The sequence below is a fragment of the Podarcis tiliguerta genome (assembly GCF_965153285.1).
Source record: "Podarcis tiliguerta genome assembly, chromosome: 8".
NCBI classification, from domain to species: Eukaryota; Metazoa; Chordata; class Lepidosauria; order Squamata; family Lacertidae; genus Podarcis; species Podarcis tiliguerta.
In genome coordinates this window covers 69,358,488-69,377,609 of record NC_139541.1, presented here as the reverse complement: position 1 = coordinate 69,377,609, position 19,122 = coordinate 69,358,488, and the positions used below count along the sequence as shown (strand labels likewise).

General features: G+C 45.0%; 1 protein-coding gene across 2 annotated transcripts in view; it reads left to right on the top strand.

Moving 5' to 3' along the window:
• LOC310684163 (IgGFc-binding protein-like) overlaps positions 1–19,122 on the top strand; it is a 115,402-nt gene that overhangs the window by 6,126 nt on the left and 90,154 nt on the right. The window contains exons 5-17 of one of the 2 annotated variants that reach the window (XM_083454664.1): positions 49–622; positions 1,140–1,741; positions 3,075–3,642; positions 4,632–5,221; positions 6,429–7,008; positions 7,613–7,812; positions 9,969–10,110; positions 10,755–11,083; positions 11,984–12,557; positions 13,331–13,929; positions 14,499–15,063; positions 16,249–16,826; positions 17,956–18,526. In XM_083454664.1, coding sequence (XP_083310790.1) covers positions 49–622; positions 1,140–1,741; positions 3,075–3,642; positions 4,632–5,221; positions 6,429–7,008; positions 7,613–7,812; positions 9,969–10,110; positions 10,755–11,083; positions 11,984–12,557; positions 13,331–13,929; positions 14,499–15,063; positions 16,249–16,826; positions 17,956–18,526 — 6,472 coding nt within the window. The remainder of the gene's footprint in view (positions 1–48; positions 623–1,139; positions 1,742–3,074; positions 3,643–4,631; positions 5,222–6,428; positions 7,009–7,612; positions 7,813–9,968; positions 10,111–10,754; positions 11,084–11,983; positions 12,558–13,330; positions 13,930–14,498; positions 15,064–16,248; positions 16,827–17,955; positions 18,527–19,122) is intronic. The other variant, XM_083454665.1, reaches the window with a different exon arrangement.

The window sequence follows — 19,122 nt, the reverse complement described above, 5'->3', positions numbered from 1 at the left end:
TCTACAGTCTTGTTCTGCTGTTGGTTGCATCTGAGTTTTCTCTTGTAGGTGGACAACCTGCGGCTCCGCCTGCCCATCTCCCTCCATGAAGGAAAACTCCGTCTCTACCAGAGTGGGAGCTCTGTCTTCATTGAGACAGATTTCTCCCTGAAGGTCTCCTATGACTGGAACACCTACCTGGTGGTAAAGCTCTCCAGCAGCTTTTATGAAAATGTCTGCGGACTTTGTGGCAACTACAATGGAGACCCCGCTGATGACTTCAGAACCCCTGATGGGGCCTTGGCTCCCAACCCCAATGAGTTTGGAAAGAGCTGGAAAGTAGACGATGGCGACAGGTTGTGTTGGGATGACTGCCATGGGGAATGCAAAACCTGCTCCCCAGAAATGGCCAAGAAGTATGAAGGTGAACCATTCTGTGGCTGGCTCATCAAAGGAGAGGATGGCCCATTCAGCAAGTGTCATTCTGTGATCGATCCCAACCCCTATCTGGGGAACTGCGTCTATGATCTCTGCTTGAATGATGGGCTGAAGGAGCTTCTTTGTGATGCGCTGAATACCTACGCAGTTGCTTGCCAGGAAAAGGGAGTTGCTATATCTGAATGGAGGACCCGCACTGGTTGCGGTAAGTGTCTCTGGGTGCTTAGGAGAGCACAGCAGATTTTATTTTCATTATTTGGCTTAAAAAGTATGTTCTCCCTTTTGTCATGAGGTACATAATGTCAAGCCAGGGCATTTCATGATCTGCACATCTCTGCACGAAGACTTTTTCACTGAGCCTAGCATTCACTATTAAGGAAGATTCTTGTCCTCAGTGTGACAGAGAGAGATGATTTGAAGGGACTCTAGGAATAGAGTATGACAGCAGAGGCAGAATCTCTATAGGTTTTTTTTATTTAAAAATCAGTTCCATGTAACAGCTGAATAGGGATGGGCTAGGAAGGCAAATAGTGGATGTATTATTTCACCTGTATTGAACACTTCAAGGCGAGAATTGCATATGAGGTTATCCTGTTTTATTTCTGCAGTGCTCTAGCAGGGATTTTAGGCTAGCAGAATCTAGAACACCTTGCTTCTGGCCCACACTGTCTTCTAAGCTTTATATCTTGTGCTCTTGATAAGGATCTTGTCTCTTTTGACAGGTGTATCCTGCCCCGAGAACAGCCATTATGAGCTCTGTGGGTCTCCATGTCCTGCCACCTGCAATGACCAAGCTGGGCCCAAGAATTGCTCCTCGATGTGTTGCGTGGAAGGCTGCCAATGTAATGAGGGCTTTGTGTTGGATGCTGGGAAATGCATCCCCAAGTCTGCCTGTGGGTGCGTGTTTGAGGGGAAGCACTTGCTTCCTGGTGAGCACTTCTGGGGAGACAAGACATGTACAAGAAGGTGTTCCTGTGACCCACAAACAAGACAAGTGAGCTGTCAGGCAGTGAGCTGCGGAAAGGGAACGGAGTGTAGGGTCGAGGGTGGCATCCAGAACTGCTACCCAACCGATTTTGGCAACTGCTCTGCCTCTGGCGACCCGCACTACATTAGCTTTGATGGCCGGAAGTTTGATTTCCAGGGCACCTGTGTGTATCAGTTCACTGGGCTGTGTGAGAAGAGGGAAGACCTGGTCGATTTCCAGGTCCTCGTCGAAAATGACCAGCGAGGCGGCCAGTCTGTGTCCTATACCCGGACTGTAGAGGTGAAAGTTTATGGGGCATCCATTGTGATGAGCAGAGGGAACCCTGCAAAAGTCATGGTGAGTTTATCATGGAGGTGGGGAACCAAATGCAGGGATGGAAGAAGGGGGGTGCGGTGGGTGCAGACCACCCCAGGTGTCACCACTGAGAGGGGTGACAAAATGCTGGGCGGCACTCATCATGGGGCCTGCAGCGTACCTGAGCCATGTTTCTCTCCTGGGAACGGACTGCCCGCTGCCTCCCCCCCAGCTGTAGGGTGGCTGAGTGGGAGGAGGCAGGCAGACTCCAGAGGCCCCGTGGTGCACGCCACCCCTATGGGCAGCTCGCCCTGCCCCTGGACATGCTGTCCCAGGCACCCAAGTGGCTTCCCCACCGCTGACCAAATGCAGCCCTCCAAATCTTCCTGGCCCTCAGGACTCTCCCAACACTGCACCCCCTGCCCTGCTATACTTCTACCCAAGGCATCTCCTTGCTACACTGGCCTCCTTGAGCACTTTTGCATGACTTGAACGTGTCCTTTGAACCCTGATCATGCTTGCCTGGAAGATAGATAGAGAGGCATATACGAGTACGTGTGAAACTAGCCTACTGTACATAGGTAAAATTAGCATTCATTGCTCTGCCCACTTTTGCTTCTGACCCCTCTCACCTGTGGCATGTGGCCCCTAGAAAGTTGCCCGGAAGGGAATGTGGCTCTCAGCCTGAAAAAAGTTCCCCACTCCTCATCTGGAACATCACAGTTGGAAACTAATGAGAATTGGGGAGGGGATTATTCTGATAATGAAGGTACCTGGCATGGTTCCTTTCCTCTCCATGGCTAGTGGCCAGAAGAAAGATGAAGTGGGCAGCCTTTTGCCCATTTTCCATAGTTTTTGAAAAGAGACCATTCTGTGATCATATGAAATCTATTTTCCATTATTATTATTATTATTATTATTATTATTATTATTATTAGGGAAACTTTACTTCACTAATCTAGTACAGAGGGTTATCATTTTTTTGGATGTAGAGGTGAGAGGAACAAAACAGGCAGGGGCAAATTTCCCAGATTGTGTGTTACCAGAAGTTTCACCCCTAACAGAAAGCTAAGATCAGCAAGTGAATTCTTTGTGGTACTTGATACCTAACAGAGAATTTTAAAAGAGTTAAACTTCCCCTCCTCCCTGCAAATGGTAAGTTTTGCTGCTGATCCCTGCTCTGGAACAGCCTTGCTTAGTCTTATGCATCCCAAGGGTTACTGGTCTCCCAACTCCCATCAGTCCTGGCCAGCCCAGCCAAGGGACAGGGATGATGGGAGTAGTAGTCCTAAGTACCTGGAGAGCATCAGGTTGGATAAACATCATGGATTACAAAGGCACTTCTGAAATGCCCCCCTTTTTTAATGGTCTCTAGGTGAACGGCTTGCTGACCAACCTGCCCTACAGCATCGACATCAACAGAATCTCCGTATTCAGGAGAGGGCAAGGGGCAGTGGTCCAGACAGACTTCCAACTGACTGTCATCTTTGATGGGATCAGCCGGGTCACTGTGTCTGTGCCCAGCAGCTACCGTGGTGCCTTGTGTGGTCTCTGTGGGAATTTCAATGGCAACAAGCAGGACGATCTGACCATGAAAGATGGCACAGTGGCTCCACACCCGTCGGACTTTGGTCAGAGCTGGAAAGTGCGGGAGGTGCCAGGCTGCAGCAAAGGGGGCACGGAAGAATGCCCTGCTCTGTCAGCCATTGAGAAGAATCAACGGAACCTCAACAAGGAGTGTGGACTCATCCTAGCCAAGAGCGGCCCCTTCAGAGAATGTCACAGCAAAGTGGATCCAGAAGGATACTTCCAAGATTGTGTGTATGATTATTGCTTCTTTGATGGCCAACAAGCTGTGATCTGCCAGGTCATTGCCAGCTATGCTGCAGCGTGCCAGGAAGCTGGGGTGACCATCTATCCTTGGAGATCGGACAACTTCTGTAGTAAGTGCTAATGCCCTGAGCTGTTTTCTGAAATTCCTCAGATTTTCAGAGTTACAGAGTACACGGTAATCAATCTAAAATGACATGCAAATATATCAATGCTTATTTTTCTTCTTAAAATATATATTCAAATTTTGTCTCTGTACCATTTCAGGTAAAACTTCATGTAAAACTTTTCCCAGCTGAGAAAGTCTCATTGTCCCCTCACCCAACTGAAGGACAGACCTGCCCACTCTCTCAATTTCTTAGTTTTTCAAATTTGAAATTCAGCTGTCCACATTTCAGCAGCAATCTGCAATTTTCGATAGGGGGAAAAATCCCCATTAAAACTGGTCAGCATTTTAGTACCAATTTCTACAAACAAACACATTTTTGCAAGTAATTTCCCCTTAGCTTTGGTATGCTATTTTCACTAAAATGTTCCTTTTAATGGCCGTTTCCCACCAAATATAGTCATTCTTTTTGGAAATACTAGAATTGCATTGCGATTTTGGAAATTATGAATTAAGCAGTTTCACCTTTAAATGAGAGCCAAATTGTATTTCTCCCACATCCCTATTTTCTCCCAGTCTAGGCATTCAGTTCTTGTATGATCAGAGGCAAAGAAAGATGGGACTTCTGTAAATCAGGTGGTGTGTGTGTGCATGCAGTGTAAACACACACACACACACAGACAGACACCAGGCTACCATTGAAAAGTGGGGATTCCAAACAGGTGTAGGAATAGGTCAAAGACCAGCTCTCGGTTGGAAAGCTGTCCATGTCATATTTGGGAATCAGGAGTGGAAGAGTGCTGTTGTGTTCATGTCCTGCTTGTGGACTTTATGTAGGTATCTGGTTGAGAGCAGAATGCTGGGCTAGATAGGCCTTTCATGCGATCCAGTAGAACTTTCCTTATGCTTATAACAACCCCTTTCAGCCTGCCATCCTAGAACATCCTGGCCCTTTCCTCCCTCTCAATGTTTCTTTGTACTGGTTCCGATTGACAGGTCTCTCCTGCGCTCCGAATAGCCACTACGAGCTCTGTGCAAGAGGTTGTGCTCAGACCTGCGGCAGCTTTTACGCTACAGTCCCTTGTTCAGCTACGTGCCACGAAGACTGTGTGTGCGACGAGGGCTTTTTGCTGAGCGGCGATCAATGCGTGCCCACGTCCCGGTGTGGCTGTCACTACCAAGGCCACTACTACCCGGCAGGAGAGACTTTCTATCCAACCTGTCAGGAGCGTTGCGTGTGCCATGCTGGGGGGAGTATTGGCTGTGTCTCATTCTCCTGTGGCCCCAATCAGGAATGCCGGTTGTCAGATGGTGTCCGGAAATGCTACCCTGTGGGCAATGCTACCTGTTCTGGTTCAGGCGACCCTCACTATCTCTCCTTCGATGGACGGGCCTTTGACTTCCAAGGCACCTGCACCTATACCTTGGCTACAGTTAACACAGGCAATCGGCTTTTGAGATCCTTTACTGTCAACGTGGAAAACGAGGCCTGGGGGAATGGGAAGGTGTCCGTTACCAAGATGGTTTCTGTCTCAGTTTACGGCATTACACTTACATTACTGCAGAACAAGCAAGGTCAAGTGATGGTGAGTCCAAGCTATAAGGAAAGGGCAATTAGATGGCCATCTGTCATGGATGCTTTAGTTAAGATTCCTGCATTGCAGGGGGTTGGACTAGATGACCCCTTGCAACTCTAAAATTCTGTGATTCTATGATTTTTAGCCATTCATCTTTTCTCTCTCTCATCAAGACATTGTCTTTGCTCAGTCATTCAATTTGTCCTAAATGAATCTGATAATTTTTGTTTGGTTTCTCTTTCTTCCAGCCCTAATTTTAGTTTTCCCATATTTCCACATTTTTTTTTTTATAAAAAAAGAGAGTCCTGAAAATTTGTCTACATTTTAGTGCAATTGTTATTGCAAATTTATCCTAATCTACTGAGTTTTGCATGCAGTTCTGCCTAATATACACACTGTGGCAAGTAATATTTCCTACATCAGTGCATTCTTATATGTCGGCGCGGCAAGCTTTACCTTGCCTGGGCCGGTTCACTCCAGCAGAGATCCCTCTGTGGGATGGAGCATGCGCCCATGAGCGTGCATGGCCACGATTTCCAGCATCTGCTTCTGTGGAGACATGATTTCGGGTGTCTGCGTCTGTGCAGATGCGATTTCCACCATCTGAGCATGCACAGACGTGATTTCCGGTGCCTCGGAAGTGAGTCACCGCGCTGCACTGGTTTAGTGCAACACGCGGGGACTCGCAAGCAGGCAGCTCGGTTTGGGGGCGGCTTGTGGGCCGGTTAAATGACCCCTGTGGGTCGCTTGTGGCCCATGGGCCTCAGGTTGCCTACCCCTGCTATATGTCATTTTCACTAATATATGCATTTTTATACAAACATTACTTTGCTACTGTATATGCAATTTTCGTACATGTTACATGGCCAGAGAACTGTATTGCAAAATTCAGAAAATTCCAAGGATAGTGGTGTTTTGGTTCTCATGTGGTTTCAGAAAATGTAAATTCCCTTTTAAATGCAAACCAAATCAAATTTCTCCCCCATTCCTATCTGGAGGTTGAGAAGGGTGACAGCAATGAGGGTGGGGTGAGGGCAGAGCTAGCATCCTCCAGCACACACACTCTTCCTCACATGCCCTTTTCAGCACACCTGTTTCAGGTTATCATCACTGAGAGGGCTAGGATAAAATATGTTCCTCCTAGGAGCTTTATTGTTATCTTTCCACTGCGACCTCAAAAAACCAACCCTTCTCAAACAGGAAATCCTTCTTGCAGGTGAATGGCTTGATCTATACCGTCCCTATATCCTTGTCTGCTGGGCGGATCAGAGCCTATCAACACGGCACAAAAATCCTGATAGAAACTGACTTTGGTCTCATTGTGAGCTACGACCTGGTTTACCGTGTGACAGTCACAGTCCCAAGTACTTACCAGAGTGAGATGCGAGGCCTCTGTGGGAACTACAACGGGCAGAAGGATGACGACTTCCTGCTACCCGATGGGAGCACAACTTCCAATGCAGGTGACTTTGGTGCTTCCTGGAAGGTTCCAGTCCATGGGGCAGCTGGATCTTGCTCAGATGGATGTTCTGGAAACAGCTGCCCAGTCTGCGATGAAAGGAAGAAGGAGATCTTCAAACAGCGCCACTACTGTGGGATCCTCACTGCGTCTGATGGCCCCTTCCGTGCTTGCCATGGAAAGGTCGATGCCAACGTATACTTCAGCGACTGCATCTATGACCTGTGCATGGGCAATGGAGACAGCCAGGTCTTGTGCAACAGCATCCAGAGCTACGTATCTGCCTGCCAAGCGACTGGGGTCTCTGTCGAGCCTTGGAGGAGCCCTTGCTTCTGTCGTAAGTACTGGGGATTGAACATTCATGGAGACGTGAAATGGGAGAAGAGAAATGGGAGCAGAATCTGAACTGGTTCCATGTCACTTTCGGGCTAAACTAGAGGGGTGTGCTCATTTGTAAAACCCTAAAATGTCTCAGGCTCTGCAAAGGCCGGATTCATTTGACTTTTCCAATCACATGCGATCACCCTCTTGACTATTTCTGACACACCAGCTACGAAATTGTTTCCAATGAGTTCCTGCCAGAGCCAGAAGTCTAAGGTAGAGGTGGGGGAACATTTTTCAGTCCTGGGACCATGTTTCCTTCTTGGTAACCTTTTTGGGTCCATATGCCAATAGTGAGCATAGCCAGAGCAAAAATGGGTGGAGCAATTGATGTTATTTGTTATCTTTGTACAGTGGGCCAGTATCTACCCCCAATCTTTTATACCCCTCTCTATCCTCTATCCAGGAAATTAAGAAGCATGATCAGAGTTCAAAGATACATTCTAGCCAGGAAAAAGAACTACTCCCTCTTTTGGATTTCACATGCTGTCTTTCACAACCATTTTAAGAAGCACCGGGGTTCTTTTGGTCTAATATCTTTTTTTTCTTTTCCAATTTAGCTATGCGCTGCCCTGCCAACAGTCACTATGAGATCTGTGCCCAGCTCTGCCCCACCTCCTGTGCCAAGATCACAGACACTGCACCCTGTCCAAAGACTTGTGCTGAGGGCTGCCAGTGTAATGATGGTTTCTTCTTTGATGGTGTTGGCTGTGTCCCCGCAAAAGACTGTGGATGCATAAAGAATGGACGCTACTACAAGGTAGATGGTCTTCTGAACCTGATTTTCCTCTCTTCCTTTTAAAATTAAACTACATTTTTTATTTTTACTGTCCCCAATCATTATGGATCAAGTTGTTCTTATCTGCTTTTACCTCTGTGCTTGCTCAGTTTCACATTCTTTCGAATCACAAGTCACAAGCTGTTGTGATAATTTCTAGGACTTAGGGAATTTCACAGCCTTTGAATAATTGAGTCAAGTTGTGTGTCTTGAGGTGTGGTTTTCTTTTGTAATCTGGAAGTAACAAAGTCCTAACAAATGAACTGTCCTTGTTATGAGGAGGTGCAGCAAATGGCAGAATAATGAATTTTTAAATGTAAGGATATGACAGAATTACTAACGCCAAGTTTATATATGAAACAGAAGAGCCCAGACCTAAAGCCTATCTAATCCAGCATTCTGTTCTCAGTACAAAGGCTAATAATAATAATAATAATAACAACAACAACAACAACAACAATAATAATAATGTTATTATTTATACCCCACCCATCTGGCTGGATTGCCCTAGCCACTCTGAGCAGCTTCCAACACACATAGTTTATGGGGTGCCTGAAATCAGGGCATGAGTTCAATAGCCCTCTTCCTTATTGCAGAGTGGCTGAGGAAACCCAGTCAGATGGGCAGGGTATAAATAATAACATATTATTATTATTATTATTATTATTATTATTATTATTATTATTATTATTATTGTAGTACCTTGGTTTACGAACTTAATCTGTTCTGGAAATCCATTCTTAAACCAATACCGTTCTTAAACTGAAGCTCGCTTTCCCTAATTCAGCCTCCCCGCCGCCGATGCCCTTCCACTGTTCAGCTTCCATTCTTAGACTGAGGTAAAGTTCTCAAACCAAGACACTATTTCCAATTTTGCAGAGTTTGTAAACCAAATCGTTCTTAAATCGGACTGTTCTTAAACCGAGGTTCCACTGTATTATTATTATTATTAATTCAGTAAGTTACAGGACCTTGTTTATCTCAGCACTCAACTCTGCAAAGGCCAATGTCATTCTGTTCATGAAGGATAAAGCTGTCAGTAGTTTCTAGCCATCACTGTCCAGGGCCTTGCAGGATCTGATTTCTTTCCGCAGGGCCTGTAAGACAGAGTTGTTCCACCTGGCCTTGGGCTTGGAGCCAATTTGATTCCCTCCCTCCCTCTCTTTCTTTTTTCTTTTCCTTCTCCTCCTGCGATGAGGCTACATTTTAATATTTTAATGTTCCATTATTTTAATGTTGTATTTTATTTTTGTTTTTAAGTTGTAATCATTCATCTTGTTTTTATTATTGCTTGTAAGCCGCTCTGAGCCCGCCTTGGCTGGGGAGGGCGGGGTATAAATAAATGATTATTATTATTATTTCCTTTTAAGAAAAAAAAAAGAAATCCATAAAAACAAGCAAATGAGAATAAGAAGCTTTCTGTGTGAAAAACACTAAGCCTTTTCTCTAAAATGGAGTCCAGCTCCTCTGATGTTCATTCCATTCGCAATTAGAAATGGGCTGCAGCTCAGTGGCACAGCATCTGCCTTGCGTGAAGAAGGGCTTGGGTCTAATCCTGGCTGGCATCTCTAGGTAGGGAGAGACTCTTTGTCTAAAACCCTGGAGAGTCTTTGCTAGTCAGTGTACACAATACTGAACTAGGTGGACCAGTTACCTGATTCAGTAGGATGCAAAGCTTTGAAGGAACTGGCTACATCTCACCTTGTTATTTGTATGTGTGCTGTCACCTGCACAACTGACCCAGAATATTTTGCTACTGGAGGGAAAGGTCAATATGGCACCCCTTCCCATTCCACATACAGAAGGCAACCGGACTTGTGTGTCAATTGTAATTCAACACCAGTGATGGGATAATATCTTCTACCAGCCCTGGTGACCCGACCAATTAATGGCTTTCTCCTTGAAATGTGATACCTGTTAATGTTTTCATGCCATCATTTGTTGCTTCAGAGCATTTAGAAGCTGACATGTATTCGTAAATAATGTTATTGACTTCAGGTCCAGTTGCAACAGAGAACCATATTCAGAACTCTTGGCTGGGTGCTATTTGCCACCTTCACCTACACCTCTAGAGCAGATCTGATTCTGCCCTAATTCTGTTGTTGCTATATTATATTGTTTTCCAAATTTCCCACCAGCCCAATGAGAAGGTTGTGCTGAATGCATGCCAGGAGATCTGCCACTGCATCCCAGGCCTGGGAGTGATTTGTGAGGCCCACAGCTGTGCTGCCGATGAGATGTGCAAGATCCAAGATGGAGTCATGGGTTGCATTAATAAGGGTAAGGAGAGATTAATTAAAGGATGAGATGAGGAAACTGTGACCCTTCAAGGTGACGTCATTGTCTCTGACCATTGACTAGGGCACGGAGGTGCTTGTAATATGATTCCCTTTGTCTTTAATATGGTCCTGCTGCCCAGGTAGTGGCTTTTGAAAGACATGGATAGCTCAGTTGGTTAGAGCATGGTGTTTATGATGCCAAAGTTGCAGGTTCTATCCCCGTATGGGGCAGCTGCATATTCCTGCATTGCAGGGGGTTGGACTAGATGATCATTACGGTCTCTTCCAACTCTATGATTCTATGACTTATCCACACACACATCGCTATCCTCTACCCATACTCTCAAGAAGCATTTTCAGAGTTCAGGGACATATTCTAGCCCAATAAAACTAGGACAGGAAGTGAGGGTTATGTGTTACTCTTGCCTTTTTTGCTTCCCCCTATTGCCGTGAGGCCATCATGGTACTATCCAAGTGTTCTTGGACTACAGCTCCCATCAGTCCTGACCATCTGCCATATTGGCAGAGGCTGATGGGAACTGGAGGGCAACAGCATCTGGAAGGCACCGTACTGGCTACACGCAATTAGATATTCACCCTGAATTGCATCTAGCAATCACTCACATTTCGCCCCTTTCATTCCAGATCAGTGTAAATCCCTGAAGTGCCGAGAAAAAGAAACATGCAGGATTGTGAACGGCCAGGCCAAATGCATCCCTAACTTCTCAGGAATTTGCTGGGCCTGGGGGGACCCACACTACCAAACCTTTGACAAAAAGAAGTTTGATTTCCAGGGCACCTGCTCTTACACTATTGCCAAGTACTGTGGAAATGATGCTACGCTGGTGCCTTTCACTATCGATGAGAAGAACGACAACAGGGGCAACCAGGCTGTGTCCTACGTGCGTCTGACCAACATCTACGTCTATGGGTACAAGATCTCCATCCACAAACAGGAAACTGGAAGAATCCGGGTATGTCAAATAGTCAGGGTGGGATGACCCCACTGAGTGTAATGGAATTCATTCTGATATATAGCCAGAGCCCAAAAGTTTAAAGTAGCATTAGAGAGTAAGGGGGGGAAAGAGTATATACTAATGTCAGGATGGAGAAGAGAAACAAATGATTGCAGATCAGATTGCTATACCACTCTCAATAACTGAGGTAATGACCATCATGCTATTACATAACTAAAAGGCCCTCATTATCAAGGAGTCCTATCTCATTTTACTTTTTTTTTTGTATATAATTTTTGTTATATTTTCTGTTTTACAAATTAAAATACTCATTTTACATCCTTAAGATATCACTGACTTCCCTTCTTCTCTTTCCACGGTTCATTTTACATATCATAAATCCCTGCATACTTTACAAAAAACTATACCATTCAGTATTCCATTATTGCATCCAACAAAACCTATTTACACAGTTGAATTTATCTTGATGCTGCCAGGATGTCCTATCTCATTTTCCTGAGCTTGTGTCACTGTGGCGAGGGGCGAGACAGTGGCAGGGTTGGTTCAGTGCAAATGCATCTGCAGAATTGGCTCTGCTGGTGTGTTTGCCTCGCTACATCCTCACTGCTGCCTTGCCTCTCCCCCTTTTGAAAAGCCATAACAATGATGGTGATGGGAGCCAAGACTCCTTAGGTGGTAACAACACAATTCCTAACCATGTCTGCTGAGATACAAGTACGATTGAATCCAGTGGGACTTGCTGCCAAGTAAGTGAGGTTATAAGGCTAGGATAAACTTGGCTGTAACTGTTTCCTGAAGTTGTGACTACATGGGATTGTGTGGCACAATCTCCAAAAAGTCAAAGAAAACCAAAGGAATCATTCCTGTATGTGTGTTGTCTTGCATTTCTGCCTCTAGCTGAATGACAACATTGTCAGCCTGCCACTGACTCTTGAATATGGCAAGATCAAGCTGTACCAAAGTGGCACCAATGCTGTCCTGCAAACAGATTTCGGCCTCCAAGTGACGTACGATTGGAAATGGCACCTGGTGATCACTCTCCCCAGCAGCTACTATGGGACCATCTGTGGGCTGTGTGGAAACTTCAACCAAAACCCTGCAGATGACATGGTCTTTCCCAATGGCACCAAGGCTGCCTCCATCATAAGCTGGGCCAGCAGCTGGAAAGTCAAGGACCGGGACCCCTTTTGCTGGGATTACTGCCGAGGGAATTGCCCAACATGTGATGAGAGCAAGAGGGCGCTGTATGGAAAGGAAGAGTATTGTGGGCTGATCAGCAAAACCTCGGGGGGCCCCTTCAGAGAATGCCATTCCATAGTGAATCCAGATGACTTCTTTGACAGCTGCATTTATGACGTGTGTCTCAATGGAGGAGCCAAGAACATCCTTTGCCAGGCCTTGGAGGCCTATGCTAAGACCTGTAGGAAAGAGGGTGCCACCATATATGATTGGAGGACAGCCTCTGGCTGTGGTGAGTACTTTTCCTTTATACAAACAATGTATGTAATGACACCTATGGCTTAGAGCAGCAGTGATCATTAATAGTCCATAGGGCTTCAACTTCCAACCCTCCACAAATATCTGACGCCACACAAAGAGGCAGGTAAAGAAAGCCACAGTGCACAAGATAGCCCACTAGGCGCATGCTTTTTCATTGCTAAAAGCATAAACAAGAGGAAAACCTCAAATGAGATACCCTGTTTGCTTTGTAAATCAGTTTGTGGTTGAGAATAGCTGTATCTGAAGCAAACAAATCCATGAATTACATCACTCCTCTAGCAGCAGAGCTTCGTGAATCTCTTTGGCTATTGGAATGAATAGAAGCATGGCTGGACCAAGACATTTTGCTACCTGAGTCATAAGAACACAAGGTCTAGCATCCTGCTTTCGCCGCAGCCAATCAGATGCCCATAGAAAATTCACGAGCAACCCATGAGTGCAACAGCACTCTCCCTACTTCAGAGTCCCAGCAAAGGGTATTCAGAGGCATTCCCACAGTGAAGGTAGAACATAGCAACCTATTCACCATGAATTTGTTTAATTCTATTATTGTTTAATCCATCTGACCATGTGGCTGCTGGACCTTATGTTATCCTGGGAAAAGGATAGTATATTTCATGTAAGTGCACTTTTAAACTCCCAGTGTTCCTGCTTCCACATACAATATCATCGATAAGAGCTCTTGCGAAGTTGAGACTTCAGCACGTTTTATCAGTTCTTAAATTCCTGATGTTCTTCTTACAGCCTTGCCGTGCCCTCAGAATAGCCACTATGAGTTCTGTGGCAATGCCTGCCCCGCCAGCTGCTCCGACCGCAATGCTCCCTCTTTCTGCACGCAGCCATGCGTGGAAGCATGCCAGTGCAATGATGGCTACGTCCTCAGCGTCGACAAGTGTGTGCCTGTCGGGAGCTGTGGCTGCACCTACAATGGGCTCTACTACAAACCCGGAGAGGAGTTCTGGGCTGATGAGACCTGTGGTTTCCGCTGCACATGTGATCCCACCCTGGGCTTTGCAGTGTGCAAACCAGCTGGCTGCAAAGCTAGTGAGCAGTGCACTGTGGTCAATGGAGTCCGGGGCTGTTATCCCGTAAGCACTGCTACTTGCTCAGCAACTGGGGACCCTCACTACACAACCTTTGATGGGAAGAAATATGACTTCATGGGCACCTGTGTCTACCAGCTGGTTGGGCTCTGCTCTAAGGACCCGACTCTCAGGCCTTTCACTGTCAATGTGGAGAACAACAACCGAGGCAACCCAAAGGTGTCTTACACCAAAGTGGTGACATTGAAGGTCTATGATGTAACCGTGATTATGAGCCAGGAGCATCCACGCAGGATCCAGGTATTGACACAGGAAATTGATGTATGTATGTATTTATGTATGTATGTATGTGGAGGTTCTTTGCGTCCTTTCAGGACCCCTAGGGAGGGTGGGTGAGGCTCTTGGAATAGTTTCTGTATCTTTGGACATTGTAGCTTTAACTACCTGGGCTCTTCTTATGCAGAGTATAGGCTACGTCACATAGAGATGTTGCACAGTTACAATCATAATTCATTGTGGATTACTGATGGCCCACTGAGGGCTGTCAATTGCAGCTCCTGAAGATGGAACTAGGCAAAGGTGGTTTGTAGTCAGTGAGAGCAGGATCCCCAGCTGCTTAGCAACAGTGAGTTAACCTGCTTTTACTCTGAAAGAGTGCTTTAACAGTCCACCCCTATTCACAGAGAACTCTGAGTATAGGGGTTCCCTGATAACTTTCAGCACACTTTGCAAACTCTGGCTTCCAGGATCCTATTGGAGAAGCCACAATTGTTTAATGTGCTATCGTACTGCTTGAAATGCATGGTGTGAATGTAGCCTTCCATTAGATATGTCTTTACGGTAACATTTTCTGTTGCATTACATTCCAGGTCAATGGCATCTTTGTGAACCTGCCTTTCTACCATGAAGACAAGATAAAAGCTTACATCAGTGGGAATGAGGGCATCATCAAGACTGATTTTGGCCTGACAGTAGCCTTTGACTGGAACACCAATGCCAAAGTCACTGTACCCAGTACGTACGCCAATGCTGTTTGTGGCCTCTGTGGCAACAACAACTTGAACCCCAATGATGACTTGACCATGAAGGATGGGAGTCATGCATCCAGCATCTCCCAATTTGCAGAAAGCTGGAAAGTCGGAGAGGCCCCTGGGTGCACACCGGGTTGCACCACCGATTGCCCGCCATGTGGAGATGCTCAGAAAGAAACCTACAAAGGCGACCAGTACTGTGGCATCCTCATCAAAAAGGATGGGCCATTCTGGCGATGCCATGATGTCCTTGACCCAACACCCTACTTCACAGATTGTGTCTTTGACACCTGCCAGTATCATGGTCAGCATAAAATTATGTGTGATGCCATCAGCGTCTACGTGGCAGCATGTCAGGCTCTGGATGTCGAGATTGAAGAATGGAGATCAAACTCCTTCTGCAGTAAGTGTTGCCTCTCGAAGCTTCCATAACTCACGTCATCTATGGTTGACACTGACTGGCATTGGTTCTCCAGGATCTCAGCCAGGGATTTTCCCCAGTCATACCTGGGGCTGCTGGGGGTTGAACCAGCTGTTATTTGCATGAAAAGCACATGATCCACCACTGAGCTGCACTCCCTCCCCTAGTTCAACTTTAGGGATGTGCATGAGTTGAAGAGAAGTGCTGCATAAACTTGACATTCATCAAATTTTGAAATGTGAGGCTTGCAATTAGATTCTTTTCTCCCTAAATGTATTTCAGCATTCATCAGAGTATTTGAATAGGTACCAGATCATTGTATAAAGGCAAATAGTAACAGGATCCTCTCTCTTCCTCAGCAGAGACAAGGTCTTAACTCTTATGGTCTGTTATTCAATGTTAGTCATGTTCAGAGTACACCAGTTGAAATGAATGAACATGACTACCTTAGCTTTATTAATTTCAATGGCTCTATAATGAGTAAAACTTAATTGGATACAGCCCATAATGCATAAGATTATTATTTTTTTAAATACCCTTGGATTTTGAAAGACCAGTTGGAATCTTTTTGTTTAAGCCTCTTGACTTGTCAGCAACATCCATGACTTGATACATACAGGTCACATCAGAGCTAAGATTCCCCTGAAAAATTCAGTCGGAATCCAATCTGCATATAGCAATTTTGACATTAGATGTGAAGCATTTTGCATTTACTGATCTCCACATTCAGATTGAACATTTAAGTGTCAAATTCATTTCAACCTTGATAATTCAAGTAGCGGGGTTTCACATCTATCCAATTTTAAATGTTGATCCTGGAGAGGGCCAAGGAAGCAGTATCATTCTTAGCCTGAACCACCCAGGCATTTAAAATGCTGTAACATCTCTTAACAGGCTTCGTTTTGAATTTCTTCAGCAATTTCAAGTGCTGCAGGGCAAAGCGATATGATGATGATCAATGAGATACTTCTATATTCTCAAACTATTCCATTAATGGATTTAAATATGAATTCAGATGACAGCCTTCACTAAAAACTAACCAGTAGATGGCACTGCATAAACAGAATAGGCAAAACAGTCCGGCAGACCTCTTCCTGACCATGTCTCCGAAAGAACTTCTATACTAGCTTGAAATTTACCACTTTCTGATTTTGTCCTTTCTTCCAGGCCCTGCCTGCCCACACAACTCTTACTACGAGCTCTGCGGAAACGGCTGCCCTGCCACTTGTCATGGTCTCTCGGCTCCTGATTGCTGTGAGATGTCCTGCAAAGAAGGATGCTATTGCAATCCAGGGTTTATCTTGAGTGGGGACCAATGTGTCTCCATTGGCGATTGTGGCTGTGAGCACCAGGGCAACTACTACAAGAAGGGAGAAGTTTTCTACCCCGGTTCCTCTTGCCAGAAACGATGCCAATGTGCAGACAATGGAGTCGTCCAATGCCTGGACTTCTCCTGTGGGCCCCATGAGGAATGTAGGGTAAAGGATGGTGTCCACGGCTGTCATCCTGTAGGCTCTGGTACATGCAGTTTGGCCGCAGGCTCCCACTACCTAACTTTTGATGGACGGGCCTATGACTTCCAAGGAACCTGCACTTATACGTTAGCTAAAGTTGTCGGTGTGGGTTCTCAGCTGGCAAACTTCTCAGTGGTGGTGGAGAATGAAAAGTCTTTTACCAAGATGATTGTGGTCTCTTGTCATGGATATACCGTTGTCATAGAGAGGGCAATAAAGTGGAAAGTCAAGGTAAGTTCTGTTCTGGGTTTAGCCTCTTTGAAGTAGAAATGCCAGCAAAGTTCACTAGCAATTTCTACAATTGCAGGAGGTCCCTGGGAGAACGTTGTCTCCCAATGTCCACTGCATCCTATCTTACAATCTGGGTTTGTCTCAGTTTCTCATTTTTTCCAATATTAAATTCAATTCTCCATTTTTTTCCTGCAGCAGCCTGTTATATAAATTCTTTAAACAATAAAACATGATTTTGAAATAAAAACATGCAAGTGATAAGGGAACTGTATAGGAAATGTAGGGTGTGTTGATTTCATTTTTTAGGGTTTTACGGAGTTTAGGGAGGTCTACTAGAGAAACAAGCAAGCTGCTTGGATCTTAGACTAGGAAGCTAGCCTTGATTTCTCCACCCACTCGTGTTTAGGTTGAACTGATGAGTGCTAGGTACCGGCTTAGAATCCTTTTGAAGCATTCATTTTGGGGCATCCCATGTCCCTTCCCAACTGCACAGCAACTACCAGAGAGTAAGAGCCACTGGCAACACTGCAGGGCTGTTCTGTTGCAAACCCTTGATCCCTTTTGACTGTGGTCTTTAGGTCTTTAGTGACTAACAAATTATGATTTGCCCTGTAGTAATGGTATTGTGTGGTCTGGCTCTGAGGTATTAGTTGTGCTGGTATTTATTGTACATTTTATGCTTGCTTTTGTCTTTTTGAAGGAAATTTATATTTAAAATGGTTTTAATATTATATCTTACAGTGTATATCCTAATACATTTCTATCTACTCTGCAAAAAAAGCCTGTGGATTTGTTGCCCTAGGGAGACAGGGTGATTGAATCCACTTGAATGGCACAAACCTAAATTTCTGCTGTGTGTTTGAATCCTTCCAGAATAGTGGGAGTCTAGAGGAACCCTTAATTTGTAAACTGCTTCTGGAGGCATTCTATTATTATTATTATTATTATTATTATTATTATTATTATCAATATACCACCCTATACGCACAGGTCTCAGGGCTGTTCACAGAATAAAATCATAATATAAAACTACAAAATACATTCTTTGCCTGAAAAGTGGTATATAAATCCATTAAATTCTGACAATTTTAAACTGTGTCCATGGTCACCTTCTCTGTGGTTAATGCAGGTGAATGGAGAGCTCTATACACTGCCTATGAAGACAAATGATGGGAAACTCTGGGCCAACCAGGAAGGAAACAATATAATTCTCCAGTCCAACCTGGGTCTCCAAGTCCTTTTTGACACCTCCTCGTATGTCCTGGTGTCTGTCCCCAGTAACTATCAGGGACTTGTCAATGGCCTATGTGGCAATTTCAATAAGGACAAGACTGATGACTTTACTCTACCCACGGGGGAAAGAACCCAGAATGTGATCGAGTTTGGGGCCTCTTGGAAGGTTCCCATTGATGGTATCAGATGCTTTGATGGTTGTGGAGATAAATGCCCCGTCTGTGATGCAGCCAAGACAGCACCGTACCGACCGGAGAGTTCCTGCGGAATGATCCAAGCCCAATCTGGCCCCTTCAGGCACTGTCACTCCTTGGTGGACCCTGCTGAATACTTCAACCACTGTCTGTATGACATGTGTGCAGCCAATGGTGCAGGAGAAACTCTCTGTAGGAGCATCCAGGCCTACGTAGCTGCATGTCAGGCTGCAGGAGCTACAATTGGAGCCTGGAGAACAAACAACTTCTGCCGTAAGTTTGCAAAACAGCAACCTGCCGTTATTGTTATTTATTATTATTTATTAAATTTCTATGTTATTTATTAAATTTCTATGTAAATCACAGGGTGGTTTACAATATAAAAACACAAGAATATGTAACATAGTAACCAATAATGACAATACTGCCCCCACAGTTTAAAAGGCCACTGTTTATTTAATTAGTCAAAGGCCTACATTTTCTAATCTTCTTTGCCCACCAAGCACTCCTTATGTTAATGCTCCAGGTTATAATGACTTGATCTCTCTCTCTCTCTCTCTCATCCATCCATCCTGTTATATTGGCCAACAGATACTTCAATGGTATCTGTATTTGGATCCCATAGAAAATAAGCTATTTCTTTAAAATTAAATAAATAAAAAGCGAACTTCTTCAGCCTCTGTTTGTGAAGATGCATTGCCTATAGAAAATGGTTTCACCTTCAGCATTTAGATCAGGGTGGAGAACCTCCAGCCTGCAGGTCAAATTAGGTCCACAACACCCTTCCCATTTGGCCCGTGAGGCCATTTTGGTCAAGCCACCTTTGCCTACCCTTGATATACAAAATCAGGTGTGGGGCAGGCATAGGT